Here is a 21,259-nt window from a genome sequence, read left to right on the forward strand (position 1 = left end):
TTATCCTCCTTAATCTTCTGGCAACACAACGTCGTCCCGAACAACTTTAACCTTTTCTCGGACAGCAAAAACATAAAACTTAACGGATATATCAACATTCACTCCACGCTGCTCACGAAAAGCTGCATTCACACTTGCATTCATCTTGTTTTTGTTCACTTCCTCCTTCTTCCTGATTTCTACCGCTGATTTCTGGACCCACTGGTGAGCGTAATACGCCACCTTGTGGACATTTATATGCTACTACATGCAAAAATCACAACACTTAAAACCATATACACTATGTTAAATTTATGGGGGCTACAATTGTTATCAGCAATTTATTGAAGCAGCAGACTGCATAATGTTTTTATATTTACCGGTAATTCATTTTCACCTGTTGCACTTTTGGCCACTTTTGCTGTATGAACTTGTATTACTCGTTATGTACTTCAGATTATAAGGAATTTGTACAATGAATCAACTTCCACTGCTCATCATTAAGGCAAAGTGCACAACTGTTAATCTGTGAAAGGAACTTGAGCTGTGATTATAGTTTTGGATTATTCAATCAGTCTGTGGTTGTCCGCTGCCTCTCTCTGAGCTTTACGACAGCGGTGTTTTTTTTTTTTTTTTAAAGAGGTGAGTCACCTGACGTCAGCATTAATGGTGCGTTCCAGGCTTTTTAACCCGTAAGTCACAACTTCAAGTCACCAGTTACGAGTTTGTAGCGTTCCAGGCAAGTTACGAGTTACGAACTGGGAACTGGGAGTAGATCGATCTAGTACGAGTTCACAGGTGGGAAGTTACGAGTTTGACTGTACGTTCTAACGGGTAACCATAGGAACAGGTCGGAAAAACACGAGTTACGGGTTGCCTGGAACGCACCATAAGTTCCTGTTGATTGGAGGAAAATGGCCACACCCACACCTGTCCTCTCATCAGTGAATCTGTGATCAATCTCTGTGGTCTACTGACCAGAGAACTAGTTCCACCTGGTTGACCAAGCTGCTGCTCCTCAGCCTGGCTCAGCGTTAGTGCAGCCAACTAAACCAAGATGCTCCGATCAGACTAGGTCAAGCCGCGCTTGCTCAGTTATCCTGGATTTCTTTATTCTACTTTTGTGCAATACCCCTAAGGAGACAAGGAGACAAGGAGACAAGGAGACAAGACGGACATAAGGAACCTACAAACAGCTTCTGATTCCTTCGCTCCTCCAGATACTTGTTTGAAGCTCCTGTACAGACCATAGACTGTAAAAAGAATGGCCGTAGCGTCCGTGACGTCACCCATTGGTTGTGGGGAGTCGTTGTTGTGACTCCAATATGGCGGCCTGAACAGCGCCATGTTGGATTGGCCGGCCGAGAGCCCGCCCACTGGCCTCGAAGCAGCTGTCCACGGAGCTGCTCGGACCTGTCACTCAACGTTTCCGCGCCCTGATTGGCCAGAATTTTAACCTAATAACAGTAAAACGGTAGAGTTAAAAAAACACCCCCCCCCCTCAGAGTGTGTGCGGGGGTAGAAACTATCGGTTGAGACCAGAAAACGTTGTGACACCAGGCTTTTAACATGTTTACTGAGGATGTAAAGTGGGTGATTTTAACATGGGGGTCTATGGAGAATGCTGCTTTCTGACACCAGCCCCCAGAGGAAGAAGAAGGGATTGCAGCTTGTTGAACGCGGAAGTGAGCTTCACTTCTCAGACCGACAACTGCCCCCTTGGTACAGACGTTTCATGTAGTGTTGATGTTGGCGCCCCCCTGTGGACGAAAGCGCTGGAATGAAGACGTTTGTGTAGATTTATTTTGGAAATGTGGGAAAGAAGACGGGACTTCCTTGTTTTTTGTTTTGTTTTTAGCAGCGTAATGTCATACCTAGTCAAATTCAAAACAGGTCAGATTTTGTTTAAAGCCTGGAATAGGTTGCTACCAATAAACATCCAAAAAATGTTTATGGTCAGAGAAAGCATAGTATATGATTTAAGAGGGAACTGTAACTTTAAACAATCTACCATCCATTCTACCCTGAAAAGTTTTGGCATCTATTTCTGTGGTGTTAAAATGTGGAATAACTTAAAACAATTTAAAAGTAAGTACAAACATACACTCTTGTTCAGCTATAAAGAACTGGACAGATCATTTTACTCTTTTTATTTAGAATCATGGTCTTATTTCATATTAAAGCAATATGTTTTTAATCTTCTGAACTGTATGGAGCTACAGATGTACGACATGAATCACAATGTAAGGGGGGGCTGAACTTCTCAAACTGCACAGTGTCATTATTGTTTTGTTTCTTTTTACATCGACTGTTTGTCTTCTGATGAGTTTGTTTGAGACAAATAAAAATCTAATCAAAATGTATCTATTGGTCTGGTTTGACAACGTAGAAATATCTTCACACTGATTGGCTCATTGCTGTTGTAGGGAACAGAGAAACATCAGCAGAAACCACAGACTTTATGTATCCAGTTAAAAGTTTAAACTCCATCATTACCTGCAACAAAGCACTGACTTGCACTTTTAGCCCACACACACACACACACACACACACACACACACACACACACACACACACACACACACACACACACCCTCTTGCACTGACTATTTGACTATTTGCCAGTTTTTTATGAATGTACTATTTTATCTTATTTAATTCTATTTATAGAAATGCCTGTTTTTAGGTTGTGGTACAGATTTCGTTCTGTCATGTTTGACATGTGGAATGACAATAAAATACTTTGACTTTGACTTTAAAAGCTCCGTACCGGGGCTTTAAGTAAAACAAAATGTTTCAGGTTAGTGTTAATTCATTAATCACATTCATTTACATGTGAATTGTTCAGAACTCTTGTGAAATGTGGACAAATCTTCAGCTGTTAAGTTTAGTCGTACGGTGGCCCAGAGGCACAGAGCAACGGCCTTTGAGTGTTGTAAGTGTTTGTGTTTTGCATTGTAATTATTTTTATTTATACAGAAACCTCAATGCATTTCCTCCTTTCGTTCTTTCTCAGAGCGATGCTCAGTTGCTCAGTGCGCGACGCCGCTCCGGTTCACCGTGCAGTTTGCTTCATGTAGATTAGACGCTGGTTTTAATCCAGCCGGTCGTTTTAATCCATGAGTGACGTTTCCATGACTCCTCCCCCTCATTCTCTCTCTCCCTCTCTCTCCCTCCCTCTCGTCTGCTCTGTCACTCTGCTTCCATCCCATCATCCTGAGGTAAGGCTGCTCAGCTCTTCAGTTCTAATAAGATGGAAAAAAAAGATGATAAAGTCATGACTCAAACGTGACTGCTGTGGTAGACGATGCAGGTGTCAGTGGAAACTAAATCCCACATGACCATGATTTTACTTCCATGAACGAATGTGTATTTAGGTGTGTAACTTCAACATCCATTGTGTGTTTTGTTTGTGTGTTTAATTGTACAGTTTTACTGGAGTGGAGCTGCAGAAACTATGAAAATGTGAATTTACTGTAAATAACTCGTTGTGAAATCTCCACCTTTGTAAAAGTTGAAGTTTTAACAAAACAAAACAAAAGAAAAAAGAAGAGCAGCGACTTGTTATTTCTTGTTGCTTGTTTTAGGGAATAAAGTCACAATTCAAACAGATCGGTGTGACTTTTGTATTTTCATGTGGATTCATGGACAGTGATCGATAGAGTGTCTCACAATATGAGAAACAAACTGGACCGACTGACTTTTCTACTGGACAGTAACTTTCTATCCAACATCTCAAACTGTTGTGATTCAGAGATCGATTACTATGGGTGGTCTGAAGGACAAGTTCCCAGCTACATTAGTTTTTTTTAAGGACCTTTTTGTTAAAAAAAAAAAAAAAATCACAAATTTTGGACATTTTTTTTATCGGGTCCTCCATGATACCTTTTTTCATTTTGTGAAACATTGTATAGTGGAAAATAAAGGAAGTGTTCTTCAATTTGCCATGTATTGTTGTATTTTAATATACTTTGATGAGAAATATCTTTTTATGGGTAAAAAATACCCGGCGTTAGTGATGATGTTACTATTTTTAACGTTAGTGTTCTAGGGATATATAGTATATATATATATATATATAACATATCAACGACTGACGAACCTTTGTCTTTCACTAAAACCCAGAACACGAACAAACGTGTGTTGTGAAAGAAAGCTGCATTTTGATGATCTGTTTGTTGTGTTTGTTCTTCTCTCCAGTGTTGGTGAAGCTGCTGAGACGCTGCTGTTACCATGGCTGCAGTGAGTTCACACACCGACCCGGTCCCAGTCCGAGGTTGGACTGCCAGAGCATGAGGCTGCTGCTGCTGCTGCACTGCAAACACTCAAAATCTTACCAAGAATATTTGTCTTATTTCTAGTCAAAATGTCATTTCTAGTCAAAACAAATCTAATTCTACTTAAAATAAGACTCATCACATTAAAAAGCAGCTTGTTTTTAGACACTTTTTAATTTTTTTCAAGCAGATTTTCACTTGAAATAAGTAGAAAAATCTGATAGTGGAGCAAGTTTTTCTTTCTTATTACAAACACAAAAAACCTGCTTTCACTGGCAGATTTTTCTACTTATTTCAAGTGAAAATTAGTTTGAAACAAGTGAAAATGATCTAAAAACAAGTTCATTTTTAGGTGATGAGTCTTATTTTAAGAGGAAAGAGATTAGTTTGGACTAGAAATGAGACATTTTGACAAGAAATAAGACAAACATTCTTGGAAAGATGTTGAGTTTTTGCAGTGTGCTGCTGCTGCTTAATACTGTTGTTGTGCCGCTAGATGTTGGACTATGGGATGGACGCCTAAGCTGTTGTGGAGAAGTGGCTTTAGAAGTCTCAGTGATCATGTGAAGCAGATTAAGCAGCAGCAGCAGCATCGACCGTCTGGCTCTGCTGAGCTTCAGACGGCTCAGTGTGTGGGGTGATAGACCATAATAATAAAGATAATAATAATAATAATAATAATAATAATGATAATAACCGTGGCTGTGCAGACTGGATCGTTCCGTATGGTGTCGGAGGAGGAGCAGGCCATGAGGTCCAAGCTGGAGCATCTGACGGTGAAGGACCACGGGCCGGTGTTCGGGCCGTGCCACAAGCTGCCCGGCCACACCGTGCAAAAGGTTCAAAAGTTCATTTTAATTAATAACTGGATGACAGCATCTAATTATTATTATTATTATTTCTATTTACTGATTTACTACTTTCTTATTTGTTACCGAATCACTTTGCACTTTATCTCTTCATTTCTTCTCATTTCTGTTCATTTTGCTCATTTAACATTGATTATCTACGCACTTTATCTCTTTTTTTTTCTATGTTTATTTGTTAGCCATAGAAATGTGTCTTGCTGTAACTTGTTATAGCGGTGGAACTTCTGTACGAGCCAACCGGCTTCGTTCCCTCCGTGCACCATTGAATTTAAATGTGTGCTAAATAAATAAACTCTAAACTCTAAACTCTATTACACACCGTGCAAAAGGTTTAAAAGAACAAATAACTGGATGACAGCATCTGATTATTATTATTTCTATTTATTGATTTACTACTTTCTTATTTGTAACCGAATCACTTTGCACTTTATCTCTTTATTTCTTCTCATTTCTGTTCATTTTGCTCATATAACATTGATTATCTATGCACTTTGTCTCTTTTTTTTTCTAACCCTTTCTATGTTTATTTGTTAGCCATTGAAATTTGTCTTGTTGTAATGTGTTATAGGGGTGGAACTTCTGTACGATAATAACAAATAAATAATAATAATAGATAAACTCTAAACTCTACTGGCCTCATGTTGAGACGGAGCGTAACGGTTCGTCGTTGTTCCACGCAGGCGAAGGACGAGCTGAACGAGACGGAGGAGAGGCGCGCGGCGGCGCTGAAGGAGCTGCGGGCCGTGATGACGGAGCGAGCGGCCGACGGCGACGACCTCGCCAAGCTGGTGCTGGAGCGCTTCGGGGACGAGCCCGACGCTCTGATGCTGCGCTTCCTCAGAGCGCGGAAGTTTGACGTGGTCCGAGCCCACGAGCTCCTGAAGGGTGAGCGACTTCCTCGTCCACGCACCGCAAAAACTCTACGTCTGTCCACGAATATCTGTCTTATTTCTTGTCAAAATGTCTCATTTCTAGTCAAAACTAATCTCTTTCCTCTTAAAATAAGACTCATCACCTAAAAATGAACTTGTTTTTAGATCATTTTCACTTGTCTCAAACTCATTTTCACTTGTAATAAGTAGGAAAATCTGCCAGTGAAAGTAAGTTTTTTGTGTTTGTAATAAGGAAGAAAAACTTGCTCCACTATCAGATTTTTCTACTTATTTCAAGTGAAAATCTGCTTGAAAGAAGTAAAAAGTGTCTAAAAACAAGCTGCTTTTAATGTGATGAGTCTGATTTTAAGTAGAATGAGATTAGTTTAGACTAGAAATAAAACAAATATTCTTGGTGAGATTTTGATGGATTTGTGATTGCAGCTTTATTTTTTCCCAGTCGCCGTGGCAACGGAGCGTGAGACTCTTTGATGCTCCTCGTTAGCACGAGTCCTGCTCATCACTGAGACTGATCTCTGTGTTCATTAATTGGGGCTTTGCGATGCTTTTGAGTTTCCCCTGACAAAGATGTCCTTTGTGTTGAAATGGGACGGCGAGTTTGTGTTGCAGCCGCTCTGACCCGGTTGTGTTGCTGCTCACTGTTGTCATGTGTGTTGTTCACCGCATGTACACACAGTTTTATAATGATGATCACAGCCAGAAAAATGAACAAAATCCATTTAAATTATTTTCCTCACCCAGCTACTTGAATATTTTGTCGTCACATCGATGCAAAAAAAAAACCCCAAAAACTCCACAGCGTTACTAGGGATGTCATGATTACTTACTAACCCTTTTCACAATTAATCGTGGTATTTAACGCCACAATTAATTAATCGTAAAGATTCCTAAATACCATTACTTCCCAAAAAAGATTGTGTATGAACCTTGTCGGCAGATGTGAACCAAAGTGAAGGTAAATGCTCAGATACTACTGGTCCATTTAACTAACGTAACATTGAACTGGGAGGAATTTAAATGTTAGTGTGTCATTTCTATTTAAAAAAACAACAAAATAAAACAAAAAAGGGTTACGGTTAGGGTTAACATTTGGTACAGATGACAATTTATTTCAAACATTTCCCCTAGGGGGTTAATAACTGGTCGTATGTTAATAGATACATTAAATATTGAGTAATGAGTAATGTAGTTTTATTTGGACTATATTTGATTCATTTTACACATTCATAGTGTTGTGAAATTAATTAATGCAGCATAATCGTGATAATTGTAACACTGTGATTATTTCTCTGACAATAATCGTACAAAGAAAATCTGTAATAGTGACAGTTACGACTTATTAGTGTGAGAAGAATGTGAACTTGTTCTGTAGGTTAATTGCTGCTTACTCAGCACACACACACACACACACACACACCCACACACACACACACACACACACACACACACACACACACACACACACACACACTGTGGGTAATTGGTGCCTCGGTATGAAGAGGATCAGCACCGTAAGACAGTGGGTCATTGTGTTTGCGACATCAACAACCATTAAGAGAGAGCATAGTGGTGTTTACAGGTGTGTGTGTGTGTGTGTGTGTGTGTGTGTGTGTGTGTGTGTGTGTGTGTGTGTGTGTGCAGTGAGTTCCAGAGGGAGGGGGCAGCGATTATAGTTGTAAAATCTTCATTAGTTTTTGTTTTTATTTAGTTTTTCAGTGTGATGTTTTAATTAAGTTTAGTTTTAGTGATGAATCAGTTTTAGTTTAGTTTTTTATTTTAGAGGAATTGACTAGTTTTTATTGATTTATTATCTTATTCTTAGTTGTAGTTTTTATTTGTGCGTTTACACCAAACGCGATGGACACGATGAACGCCTCAAGTTTCCATTCAAAGTCAAAGTCAAAGTCGATGACGCGATGACACGCGATGACACGCGGTGACACGCGGTGGCCCGTCGGCGACGCGTTTCGGGCGATACGAGCGAAGCGATGAAGCGATGAAGTGTCCATCGCGTCATCGCTGTATCGCTTGAAGTTGAAAAATTTGAACTTTTCAAGCGACATCCAATCAGCGTTGATATCCAACCACGTCACCGACACAGCTGCCATCTTAGTTGTAGTTTTTATTTAGTCTTAGTTGTAGTTGTTCAGGTTTTAGGAGAAAGCCTCTGTCAGACCTCTGAAGATGAATTTGTTCCCTTTAGTTGCATCCATCCCATAATGTTCCATTCACTCTGATCTAGCTGTGGGTCGTACTCCAAGTCGTCCCATATTGAGCTGTGGCGTTTTCTTCCTGCAGCTTTAGGCAAGACAAGGCAGTTTTATTTGTATAGCCCGTTTTTACCACCAGTTTGTCTCAAAGGGCTTCACATCCCATAATAACAACATCCTCTGTCCTTAGACCCTCACATCCACTGAGGGAAAACTCCATGGACATCTCTAAGAAAACTACAACTAAGCTGATGTTACCTGACTAGGGATGGGTACCTTTCGCATTTGAATCGATACGGTATCGATACTCGGTACCTGGGAGCCGATACAGGTACCAATCGGTACCTGTTTTCGGTACTTTTTGTGTGTGTGGTAATTTTAAAAAATCAAAATGTCTAAAATTTTAATATTTACCTCTTAACAACATCACAACACCTCAGCCTTTAAGAGTATTTTATGTTTTAGGGATGGGCAATGATTTTCATATAATGGAATAGTTATTCAATGAAGAAAAAAAAAAAAAGTTTATGAGACTGTCGTCTTGTCTGAAAAAATGTCAGTTTTTACTGTGGGAAAAGGAGAAACATGGAGAGACTCCTACAGCCTCAGAAAGCTCTGTGTGAAACTTTGTCAAATAAAAAAACAACTGAAACTGCTGCAAACTCTGCAACATGTGGACGAGAGGAGAGGGGGAGACTTCATCCTCGTTTAGATGTTTAGATGTTTAGATGTCTAGATGTTTAGATGTCTAGATGTTTAGATGTCTAGATGTTTAGATGTCTAGATGTTTAGATGTTTAGATGTTTAGATGTCTAGATGTTTAGATGTTTAGATGTTTAGATGTCTAGATGTTTAGATGTCTAGATGTTTAGATGTTTAGATGTTTAGATGTCTAGATGTTTAGATGTTTAGATGTTTAGATGTCTAGATGTTTAGATGTCTAGATGTTTAGATGTCTAGATGTTTAGATGTCTAGATGTCTAGATGTTTAGATGTTTAGATGTTTAGATGTTTAGATGTTTAGATGTTTAGATGTCTAGATGTTTAGATGTCTAGATGTTTAGATGTTTAGATGTCTAGATGTCTAGATGTCTAGATGTTTAGATGTCTAGATGTTTAGATGTCTAGATGTTTAGATGTCTAGATGTTTAGATGTTTAGATGTTTAGATGTTTAGATGTTTAGATGTCTAGATGTCTAGATGTTTAGATGTTTAGATGTTTAGATGTCTAGATGTTTAGATGTCTAGATGTTTAGATGTTTAGATGTTTAGATGTCTAGATGTTTAGATGTTTAGATGTTTAGATGTCTAGATGTTTAGATGTCTAGATGTTTAGATGTCTAGATGTTTAGATGTCTAGATGTTTAGATGTTTAGATGTTTAGATGTTTAGATGTCTAGATGTCTAGATGTTTAGATGTTTAGATGTTTAGATGTCTAGATGTCTAGATGTTTAGATGTTTAGATGTTTAGATGTTTAGATGTTTAGATGTTTAGATGTCTAGATGTCTAGATGTTTAGATGTTTAGATGTTTAGATGTTTAGATGTCTAGATGTTTAGATGTTTAGATGTTTAGATGTCTAGATGTTTAGATGTTTAGATGTTTAGATGTCTAGATGTTTAGATGTCTAGATGTTTAGATGTCTAGATGTTTAGATGTCTAGATGTTTAGATGTCTAGATGTCTAGATGTCTAGATGTCTAGATGTTTAGATGTCTAGATGTTTAGATGTTTAGATGTTTAGATGTCTAGATGTCTAGATGTTTAGATGTCTAGATGTTTAGATGTTTAGATGTTTAGATGTCTAGATGTTTAGATGTTCAGATGTTTAGATGTTTAGATGTTTAGATGTTTAGATGTTCAGATGTTCAGATGTTTAGATGTCTAGATGTTTAGATGTTTAGATGTTTAGATGTCTAGATGTTTAGATGTTTAGATGTTTAGATGTCTAGATGTTTAGATGTCTAGATGTTTAGATGTTTAGATGTCTAGATGTCTAGATGTTTAGATGTTTAGATGTCTAGATGTTTAGATGTCTAGATGTTTAGATGTTTAGATGTTTAGATGTTCAGATGTTTAGATGTTTAGATGTCTAGATGTTTACATGTTTAGATGTTTAGATGTTCAGATGTTCAGATGTTTAGATGTTTAGATGTTTAGATGTCTAGATGTTTACATGTTTAGATGTTTAGATGCTCTCATTACGTGACGAGGACTTGAATGGCGCCGCTGTGATGAGAAGCGGGACTCGGGAGTCGTGACCGGACCGCTTCGGTACGGATCGTCACAACAGTCCGTTCTTCATTGTTAAATGACGGACGGCTGTTCTTCAGGTAGTGATTTAAAACGACGGGCTGGAGCTACCGCTTCTCCACCTCTCATTTCAGAGAGAGAGAGAGAGAGAGAGAAGGGGGGTCGGGCGCGAGTGTGCGGTGCTCATGCAGGCTGCACTCTCTCTCGCTGACGCACAACGAAGGTGCGTTCAGGTACCGAAATGTGGCACCGATTGACTTTATGTGAATCGATACTCGGTACTTTGGTGGGAATGCGGTCGGTACCAAAAAAGTACCGAATTTCGGTTCCCATCCCTACCTGACTCTACTCTACTTTACTGCAGTTTAGCATCAAACCTGGAGGTTTTATTTACTTTTTTTTTATTTTTAGTCTTAGTACTAGAATAACTCTAGTTGAACCTTCTGTCTGTAGGCTACGTGCGCTTCAGGAAGGAGGGTTAGGGTTAGTTAGTTAATAACTCTTCTCTACACCAACACACTAGTTGAACCTTCTTCTGTGTGTCTGTAGGTTAGGGTTAGTTAGTTAATAAGTCTTTTTCTGTGTGTCTCTAGGCTACGTGCGCTTCAGGAAGGAGGGTTAGTTAGTTAGTTAATAACTCTTCTCTACACCATCACACTAGTTGAACCTTCTGTCTCTAGGGTTAGGGTTAGTTAGTTAATAACTCTTCTCCTTCTGTCTTTAGGTTACGTGCGGTTCAGGAAGGACGGTTAGTTAGTTAGTTAGTTAGTTAGTTAGTTAGTTAGTTAATAACTCTTCTGTGTGTCTGTAGGTTACGTGCGGTTCAGGAAGGAGTACCCCGAGCTGTTTGAGAACCTGACGGCCGAGGCGGTCCGCAGCACCGTGGAGGCCGGCTACCCCGTCGTGCTGCCCAGCAGAGACAAGTTCGGCCGCGTCGTCCTGCTCTTCAACATCCAGAACTGGGACCTGGAGGAGATCACCTTTGACGAGGTAGATGCAGACAACCCCCTAACCCCCTAACCCCCTAACTCTAACCCCCTAACCCCCTAACTCTAACCCCCTAACTCTAACCCCCTAACTCTAACCCCCTAACCCCCTAACTCTAACTCCCTAACCCCCTAACTCTAACCCCCTAACTCTAACCCCCTAACCCCCTAACACCAGACACAGACGGAGGAACGAGCTGGAAGCTAATGACTTGTTCTACTGGTTCAGGCAGTGAAAACAGATTTAAAACTCAAAGGAGCTGCTACTGATAAAGATGCAACGTAGGTTTAGGTTTCTCCACTATGAACAGATTCATGACTGCATGACTTCATGTCTTCATGACTTCATGTCCTCACAGCTGTTCAGCCTCAACACCACTGGAAATCTGAGGTCACAGCCCAGTGATCATCAACTGACTGAGTTCTAATAGTTTACAAGTAGCTGTTATAGCTATTATAGTAGCTATTATATTATATATAGTAGCTATTATATTATATATAGTAGCTATTATAGCTATTATAGTAGCTATTATATTATATATAGTAGCTATTATAGCTATTATAGTATATTATATAGTAGCTATTATATTATATATAGTAGCTGTTATATTATATATAGTAGCTGTTATATTATATATAGTAGCTATTATATTAGTAGCTATTATATAATATTTCTCGGTCTCTGTGTGCGCCTGTGAGTCACTGCACTGGGATAAGGAAACTGACCTTTTAAAAAAAAAAACTTTATTAACATTTATGTACAGAACAATACTGTTATTATGAGCTTACAGGTAAAATAGAATATAAACAAATACATTATTAGGCAAAAAGGTGAATTTGATTTCAATCTCGACCCCCAAGGTGTCTGTTGAGAAAGATTCTGGCCCTTCAACAAATACAGTTGGTGATCGCTGTCGTAGCCTATTCATGCATTTTCTTATCAGTTCACTGTGCGGGTCAACCACTGTGAAAAGCTCTTAAAACCTGTTAAAATCCTTTAAGACACTTGTCTAAGATCACAGAGCCCCCACTGCACAATTATGAAAGAATATAGTCATATTATATGTCAAATTAAACAGCAGAAGCTGGGCTACAACGTGTAAAAACCATGTTTATATGACCCAAACACAGCCCAAACACTACTCAAACAAACAACTAGACATCAAACTTCATGAAGCAGCTCTGTGTGGACCCAGTCGCCACATTTCTGGCTCGTATTGACCCCTTGCACGTGACGTCACGTTCCACTCGCGGTAGCTACGGACGCCATGATGGACGGCAAAAGAACAGTGAACGTCAATTTGATTCAATGGGCGCGTTATAGTTTTGTGACATACCGGGGTTGTAGGGTTTCCCTCCTTTTCCACTGAGCTGGTTCCAGTGCTGGTTCGGAGCCAGAGCCTGACTAGCACTGGTTCTTTGCTTTTCCACCGCTTAAGAACCGGTTATTGGTTCTTAAAACTGGTCTGAAGCACCAACTCCTTGCTGGTCTACAGCTAAGAACCGGGGGCTGGCCACTGGCAGCGGGGTTACATGAGCAACAGGACCAGTGTGGAGATATACAGACACGTTATTGATGCCATTATAAGTTAGTTTATCTACAGTGTATAGTCGATGTAAACACAGTTGAAGCTAACTAGCTGAGCTACATGCTGTGGCTAACAACAGCTAACGCTCCTATTAAACAGCTCCAGGGTGAAACTGCCTTCAGCCGTCGACTTCCAGGCTGCGCAGCCTGGGAGGCTGCACTCTGGGCTGCACAAGCGCCACCCTCTACCGCAAGCGGCAGAGCGGAGTGATTCAACCGAGCGGCAACGTAAACAAACTGCTAAGCAACACTGCAAACTGCTTTAGCTAGATATTTAAGCTGTTTGATCCGACAAATACAAGCAAGAGCTAGATTTTCACTACAAATTATTATAGCTAACCGAGCCTATACAGAGTATTTTTGTAAATAAACTGGTTAGTTGAGCTTAATTGCAAGTGCTAACGTGAGCTTAGCTAACTTTGTTTGTTTGTTGATACAAAAGGCATCAGCATGAAAGGCTGATAGCAGAGATTCCTTGCAGGCTGGCCATAATGCTCTGATAATTTATCATTATTCAGTCATCTGCCTTCAAGGCTGATTATAGAAACTATAGTGCCTTGCAGGCTGATTATTAAGTTAATGCAGATTTCACATTTCATTATTGCCATTGCTGCCTTCAAGGCTGATTTTAGAAACTAGTGCCTCGCAGGCTGATTATTTGGCTATATTGTATCCTTGAAGCCTTGAAGGATGCTGACTGAATAATGACAATTATACAATATGAAATTATCCTTAGCCTAATAATCAGCCTGCAAGGCACCAGTTTCTACAATCAGCCTTGAAGGCAGCTAAGGCAATGAAAATATATGCCATGTGAAATCTGCATTAGCCTAATAATCAGCCTTCAAGGCACTAGTTTCTACAATCAGCCTTGAAGGCTGCTGACTGAATAATGAAAATATATGCAATATGAAAGCTTCATTAGCATAATAATCAGCCTGCAAGGCACTATAGTTTCTACAATCAGCCTTGAAGGCAGCTAAGGCAATAATGAAAATATATGCAATGTGAAATCTGCATTAACTTAATAATCAGCCTGCAAGGCACTATAGTTTCTATAATCAGCCTTGAAGGCAGCAAATGCAATAAGGAAAATACATGCAATGTGAAATCTGCATTAGCATAATAATCAGCCTGCAAGGCACTGGTTTCTACGATCAGCCTTGAAGGCAGCAAAGGCAATAATGAAATGTGAAATCTGCATTAGCATAATAATCAGCCTGCAAGGCACTAGCTTCTACAATCAGCCTTGAAGGCAGCTAAGGCAATAATGAAAATATATGCAATGTGAAATCTGCATTAACTTAATAATCAGCCTGCAAGGCACTATAGTTTCTATAATCAGCCTTGAAGGCAGATGACTGAATAATGATAAATTATCAGAGCATTATGGCCAGCCTGCAAGGAATCTCTGCTATCAGCCTTTCATGCTGATGCCTTTTGTATCAACAAACAAACAAAGTTAGCTAAGCTCACGTTAGCACTTGCAATTTAAAAAATCGAGCAGCTCAACTAACCAGTTTATTTACAAAAATACTCAGAAAATCTAGCTCTTGTTTGTATTTGTCGAATCAAACAGCTTAAATATCTAGCTAAAGCAGTTTGCAGTGTTGCTTAGCAGTTTGTTTACGTTGCCGCTCGGTTGAATCACTCCGCTTTGCCGCTTGCGGTAGACGGCGGCATTTGTGCAGCCCAGAGTGCAGCCTCCCAGGCTGCGCAGCCTGGAAGTCGACGGCTGAAGGCAGTTTCACCCTGGAGCTATTAAACATAGCACCGTCACAACGTAGTCGCCGCTGTCGGATCGTGGCGAACGAAGACAGCTTCCTGTTTTCTTTTATTTGTCAGCCGGGTTTAATCAGAGAATAATCACTAATTATACAGACGTCGGGTCAGGTCTTCAACACCCACGGGTCGGACCAGGTTTTAATTTCCAGGTCTGTTAACTGTAGTTAGCAGCAGCAAAGACAGGAGCAGCTGCTGTATGGGGAGTGTAGCACTGACTGATGTTAGCACCTTAGCAGTGGAAAAAGCACAGAAAACTGAGATATTCTACGGCGAATAACAAAAAAACAAACAGAATATTGCAACGGATGAGTAGATATTCTTTTTAAAATAAGTGATCATGCTGTGAGGTTGTAGTGTGAAGTGATCGAGCCACATTGTTGGATGGCACCCATACACAGTACATTATCACTGAGTGCTTTCTGCCGTCCGTCATGGCGTCGCCTCTCGCGTCACGTTCTAATTGTGACGTAGCTGCAAGGGGTCAATACGACTGTACATTATGCAAAACACATCGGCCACCGCTCATCTGAACGAGCCGGATACAAACATCGGGGCGTTACAACCGCGGCTAACACAAACCACCACCACGATTTTCGAGAAAAGGCCTAAAAAATAGGCTGGTTTTTATGTTCACTGTACAGAGCTACAAACACTAACTTAAAGGTGCATTCACACCGGACCTCGTTTCTCTGGCGACGAGTTTTCATATCGATGCAAACGGGCGGTTGAGTGAATATTTACTCAGGTGAAAAGAGTCGACGTCATTTCTCTGGTCGTCAGTGGCTCCTCGCCGCTCAGCGCTGATTGGCTGCGGGCGTGATGATGTCATCAGAGAGACATGATGATGTCATCAGAGAGAACTGACCCCTAACCCTAACTGACTGACGAGCGACTGCAGCTGAGCAACAACAAATGGGTGATTACGAGCGACAGCCACACAGATAAAAGGCCCAGTGTGAACGCACCTGAAGCAACAAGTGAATCAACTCTGTGCAGCAAACATCCCATAGTTCTGACTAGTAAATAAAGAAAATGGTGTAAGATTGTTATTGTTCTCAGTTTCACCACTTGAGTAAAGCTTGTTGTGGTTATTCTGTTACACACTGAGTTGGTTATTGTACAGAGCTCTAATATTGATGTTTATTGTGAGAATTTATTATGTATAACAGAGTTGATTATTAGTTGATTCATTGATTATTATTACAATTAAAGGTAACGAACCTACTGCTATGACTATAGGGATTATGGCAATGGGCCAATTTGACAAAATGTTGAACTATCCCTTTACTGTTGAAAGGTCATGGGCATTAATGCCGCCAATAAAAAGCAAGATGAAGGAAGACATACGGTGAACGGTGTGTAACTGAAGAGAGCAGCTGCTTCCCCCAGGAAATAGTCCGGACCCAAATGTAAATGAGCTAATTGAGCTAATTTAAAAGAAAAATAGAAACAAAACAAACAGACGTGTGTGTGTGTGTGTGTGTGTGTGTGTGTGTGTGTGTGTGTGTGTGTGTGTGTGTGTGTGTGTGTGTGTAGATCCTGAGAGCCTACTGTGTGATCCTGGAGAAGCTTCTGGAGAACGAAGAGACTCAGATCAACGGCTTCGTGCTGGTTGAGAACTTCAGCGGCTTCACCATGCAGCACGCGGCGGGAATCAAACCGGCCGAGCTGAAGAAGATGGTGGACATGCTGCAGGTCAGAGCGACGAGTCGGACGGAGGGAGGGAGGAGAAGACCGGAGAGACGGTGACGATGTGGAGGATCGACACTCGGCTTCATCCCGTCTTCTCTCTCTCTGTCTTCTCTCTGCAGGACTCGTTCCCGGCGCGGTTCAAGGCCGTGCACGTGACCCACCAGCCGTGGTACTTCACCACCACCTACAACGTGGTCAAGCCCTTCATGAAGAGCAAACTGCTGGAGAGGGTACAAACACTATACACTATTATATCTTCTTTTCTTCTTTTCTCTTACCCACGGGGGCAAAGCAAAACAACAGACAGGGAGCAAAAAAAGGTCAAACAAAGGAGCGCTTCGTGGACTCGTTGTTAAAAAAGAGGTGCTCTTTGGAAAGGGATCAATGATGTGAGAAAAGAAAAGAAAAATTCCAAGGCACTCTCTTAACTATTTTGACCATGCCATAATTGAATAAAGGCATTTTAGCCTTTATTAAATTATGGCATGGTCAAAATGACAATTAAAAACTCTGACGCGTTTTGGCGTCTAGCCTTCATCAGGGAGTCAAGAGTCATTTTATAGTTAAGAGAGTGCCTTGGAATTTTTCTTTTCTTTTGTTTTCTCAACAGACAGGGAGCGTTGTAAAAGGTTTGACAGCAGAAATGATCTCTAGGACCTTGAAGGATTAAAACCTGGGTGGACAACCTGGTCAACTAGCTGCTGGAAAGCTACAGGGGCCAAAACCCCTTTCTGGGGTCATTCTGCTGGTGAAATGATGTAAATGCAAATATTTAGGTACTACAATGGCATAAATAGTCATACAACTATAACATTTGGCAGAGAGTATCTTGACACATAGGGGGAGGCAGGAAAAAAACATTCTGGGGTTTGTTGCAACTCGATTTTAAGATATCACCCTCAACATCCCAAAAAGACCCAAAAGAGTACTGTTTTCTCATGAAAATGATTATTTTTCAGCACTTTATGGAGAATATCTATGCCTAACATATATATAGAAAACTTCCTTAATTCATAAGCTTCCATTTGAGTCCCAGATAGCCTTTCTACTAGCTACTGGAAAGCTACAGGCTGTCTTTGTGAAAAACTACATGTTAACTGGCATGATCAGAAAACATTGTATTTCTGGTCTCCTCTAAGTGAACAGATAGATAGAGAAGACTGTTGGCCACAGCAAGTGGCTTTGGAGATAGAAAGGCTATCTGGGACTCCTAACCCTTAATTAAGGAAGTTTTCTATATACATGTTAAGCATAAATATTTTCCATAAAGTGCTGAAAAATCATAATTTTCATGAGAAAATTTTCATGAGAACAGTACATTTTTTTGTCTTTTTTGGGATGTTGAGGGTGATATCTTAAAATTGAGTTGCAACAAACCCCAGAATCTTTTTTTCATGCCTCCCCCTATGTGTCAAGATACTCTCTGCCAAATGTTATAGTTGTATGACTATTTATGCCATTGTAGTACCTAAATATTTGCATTTACATCATTTCGCCAGCAGAATGACCCCAGAAAGGGGTTTTGTCCCCCTGTAGCTTTCCAGCAGCTAGTTGACCAGGTTGTCCACCCAGGTTTTAATCCTTCAAGTCCCTACATATCATTTCTGCTGTCAAACCTTTTACAACGCTCCCTGTCTGTTGTTTTGCTTTCCCCCCTGGGTAGTCAAGTAGTTTATTTGTCCCAACTTGGGCAATTTGGTTGCAGTCTAGGTGTTAAAAACATAAAAACATACATACAACACCTCAATAGATATCTAAAAACAAACACAATAATTCAACAAAAGGCAAATTTCAGGTTAAGATATCACCCTCAACATCCCAAAAAAGACCCAAAAGAGTACTGTTTTCTCATGAAAATTATGATTTTTCAGCACTTTATGGAGAATATCTATGCCTAACATGCATATAGAAAACTTCCTTAAGCTTCCATTTGAGTCCAAGATAGCCTTTCTACTAGCTACTGGAAAGCTACAGGCTGTCTCCAAACAATGCAACACCTATTGTGAAAAACTCCATGTTAACTGGCCTGATCAGAAAACATTTTATTTCTGGTCTCCTCTAAGTGAACAGACAGATAGAGAAGACCGTTGGCCACAGCAAGTGGGGCTTTGGAGATAGAAAGGCTATCTGGGACTCAAATGGAAGCTTATGAATTAAGGAAGTTTTCTATATACATGTTAAGCATAGATATTCTCCATAAAGTGCTGAAAAATCATAATTTTCATGAGAATTTGTCAGGCGAACAGTACTTTTTTTTCTTGTCTTTTTTGGGATGTTGAGGGTGATATCTTAAAATCGAGTTGCAACAAACCCCAGAATCTTTTTTTCCTGCCTCCCCCTATGTGTCAAGATACTCTCTGCCAAATGTTATAGTTGTATGACTATTTATGCCATTGTAGTACCTAAATATTTGCATTTACATCATTTCTCCAGCAGAACGACCCCAGAAAGAGGTTTTGTCCCCTGTAGCTTTCCAGCAGCTAGTTGACCGGGTTGTCCACCCAGGTTTTAATCCTTCAAGGTCCTACAGATCATTTCTGCTGTCAAGCCTTTTACAACGCCCCCTGTCTGTTTTCTGGGTGTCTCTCTGTCTCATCTGAACGAGTTGCGTCTCTCCTCAGGTCTTCGTTCACGGCGACGAGCTGGACAACTACCTGAAGGAGTTCGACGCCGACATCCTGCCGGCGGACTTCGACGGGAAAGCTCCGGTCTCCGACTGCCAGGCCATCGGCACCCGCATCTTCGGCTCGGAGGACACGGCTCTCTGAAGAGTCGTGGTGTCCTTTACTCTTGATGCTAGGTCGACATCTGTATTGTTATTATTATTATTGTTCAGGCAGTTCCTATGAGCCAACAGACGTACGTAGTGTTAGGAGCAGTGGAGCGTTGGCAGATGACGAGTAACATGAGAAAAGGAAGTTTAGAGATTCTAGAGAGAATAACTGAAGGTTCATGATTGTGTTTTTAGTTTAAGTTGTGTTGCTCTTCGTCTTCTGATTGTTACTATCCAAGACGAGAGTGTCGGTCGTGTGATGATGTCAGAGTTTGGTTTAAAGGTTCGATGCCTTGAAAATGATTTGTCTTAATATATAGAAAGTTCTGGTGCCTTCGCCTTCACGCCTGCCGATGTGTTGCCATGGAAACAGCCTTGTTTATGTTCCTCCACTCAGATGCCTGATGTAAACGACCGCAGAGACCCGATCTACATCGGACCCGAAAATGTTCAATAAAATAGTTTTTTGTGTGTCTGTCGTAGTAATTGTTATGTTCACGTGTCTTCCTGCTTTTTCAGCTTTACACCAACGAGACACTAGAGGCAAAAACATGATGATCAGTTCTGAGATTTTGGGCTATTTTTGCTTCTATAACATGTCTTCTTTATTACATTAAGGTTTTTATTTTACTTCATTTTGTCTCTTTCATCAGTAGATTTCTCCTAATAAACTCACCAGGAGTTAGTCTGAGCCATGTCATGTCAGGTGTCATTGTGAAGCTCTCTCTCTCCTGAACAATGATGTCATTTCCTTTGTATCATAGCAACAATTCCTAAAAGTAGGATTGACAATAACAACCTGTGTAGTTTTACAGATCAAGTCTTTAAAGGGCGTTTCCTCAGAAAGAGTTTTTCAGACTCAGACTCCTCTCTAGAAATCTCCACTTCAGCAGCTTCCAGACACCAAACCTTCCACTTTGATCCCTTTCTATATTCTGAAGGTTTTTACAGAGGGGATTGTTGATATATCATTCACAGCCTCATTTATACAACATTTTATTACTAAAAACATGGAGACATTAGATGTTTTAAAGGGCTGGTGACAGTATTTTCTCATTTACAGAGTGATAAAAAGAGATATCCACAATCCTCCTCTGTAAAAACTAAAGACTCTAATTTATGTCAACAAAATAAAACAAAGTAGTTTTATCCATTGTTCAGATTTCTGTTCTGCAAATATATGCAAATTGGCGCATATTTAATTAGATATTGCCTCATTTACATATTTAAACATAACATTTGACAAAACTTGTAATACAAAAAATGTTAATGTGAGTGATGAACTTGTGAAGTTTCATGGTGAAACCTGTTAGATTTTTTACCCTATTCACCTGTAGTGCAGGATGATAACGACAGAAACCAAGAAGAAAACCATGATCTGAGGATTCTCGTGTCTCTGTATCTTCACTGTCACCAAACTGAAACTAAATGCAGTCGCCACTAGGGGGCGGAGTTAACCAACAATCCTATAGACTGGTATTTAGCCACGTTATTACAAACACAGAACAGATTCAGTTACATTTATGCTTAAGAGGTTCAAAGAAACATCCAAACATAAAAAGGAAACTGGTTTTCTCTTGAGAAAATAATTTATTTTGGAACACAATAACCATATTTCCTCACATAATTGGACCACACACACACACCAGTGCTTTTCTCCAACAGAAACAACCAGTGTCCAGTACTAGTATCTTGTTGTGTGACTGTGTGCGCTCACCACTTGTTCTTCTGTATAATGTTACTGTAGTTAACGATGCGTGGACTCATCTCAGCTTCATTAGGTCGCTACGATTTCAACTGAAACATCGTTTTAAGAAGAACTCACCCCCCAAACCCAACACACGTTTCTGGATTCACCGATTTTCAGTAACTTGAGGTCGATATTCAACTTCCTCAGTTTCTAAACAAATTAAATCTGAGCCCACGAGTTTAAAAAGAAAACAATGTTTGAAGC

At 40.1% G+C, this 21,259-nt stretch overlaps 1 protein-coding gene across 1 annotated transcript; it reads left to right on the forward strand.

Moving 5' to 3' along the window:
* Positions 1-4,972: 4,972 nt before the first annotated feature.
* LOC146989355 (retinaldehyde-binding protein 1-like) lies at positions 4,973-19,318 on the forward strand. Its single transcript, XM_085773050.1, has 6 exons — positions 4,973-5,095; positions 5,806-6,010; positions 11,293-11,471; positions 16,377-16,535; positions 16,652-16,762; positions 19,154-19,318. Exons 1-6 carry the CDS (start codon positions 4,982-4,984, stop codon positions 19,298-19,300), a joined length of 915 nt encoding a protein of 304 aa, XP_085629176.1. The 5' UTR covers positions 4,973-4,981; the 3' UTR covers positions 19,301-19,318.
* Positions 19,319-21,259: the final 1,941 nt, after the last annotated feature.

The sequence above is a fragment of the Trachurus japonicus genome, chromosome 3 (genome assembly GCF_045865225.1).
Source record: "Trachurus japonicus isolate A0001 chromosome 3, Traja_1.0".
In the NCBI taxonomy this organism is placed as follows: domain Eukaryota; kingdom Metazoa; phylum Chordata; class Actinopteri; order Carangiformes; family Carangidae; genus Trachurus; species Trachurus japonicus.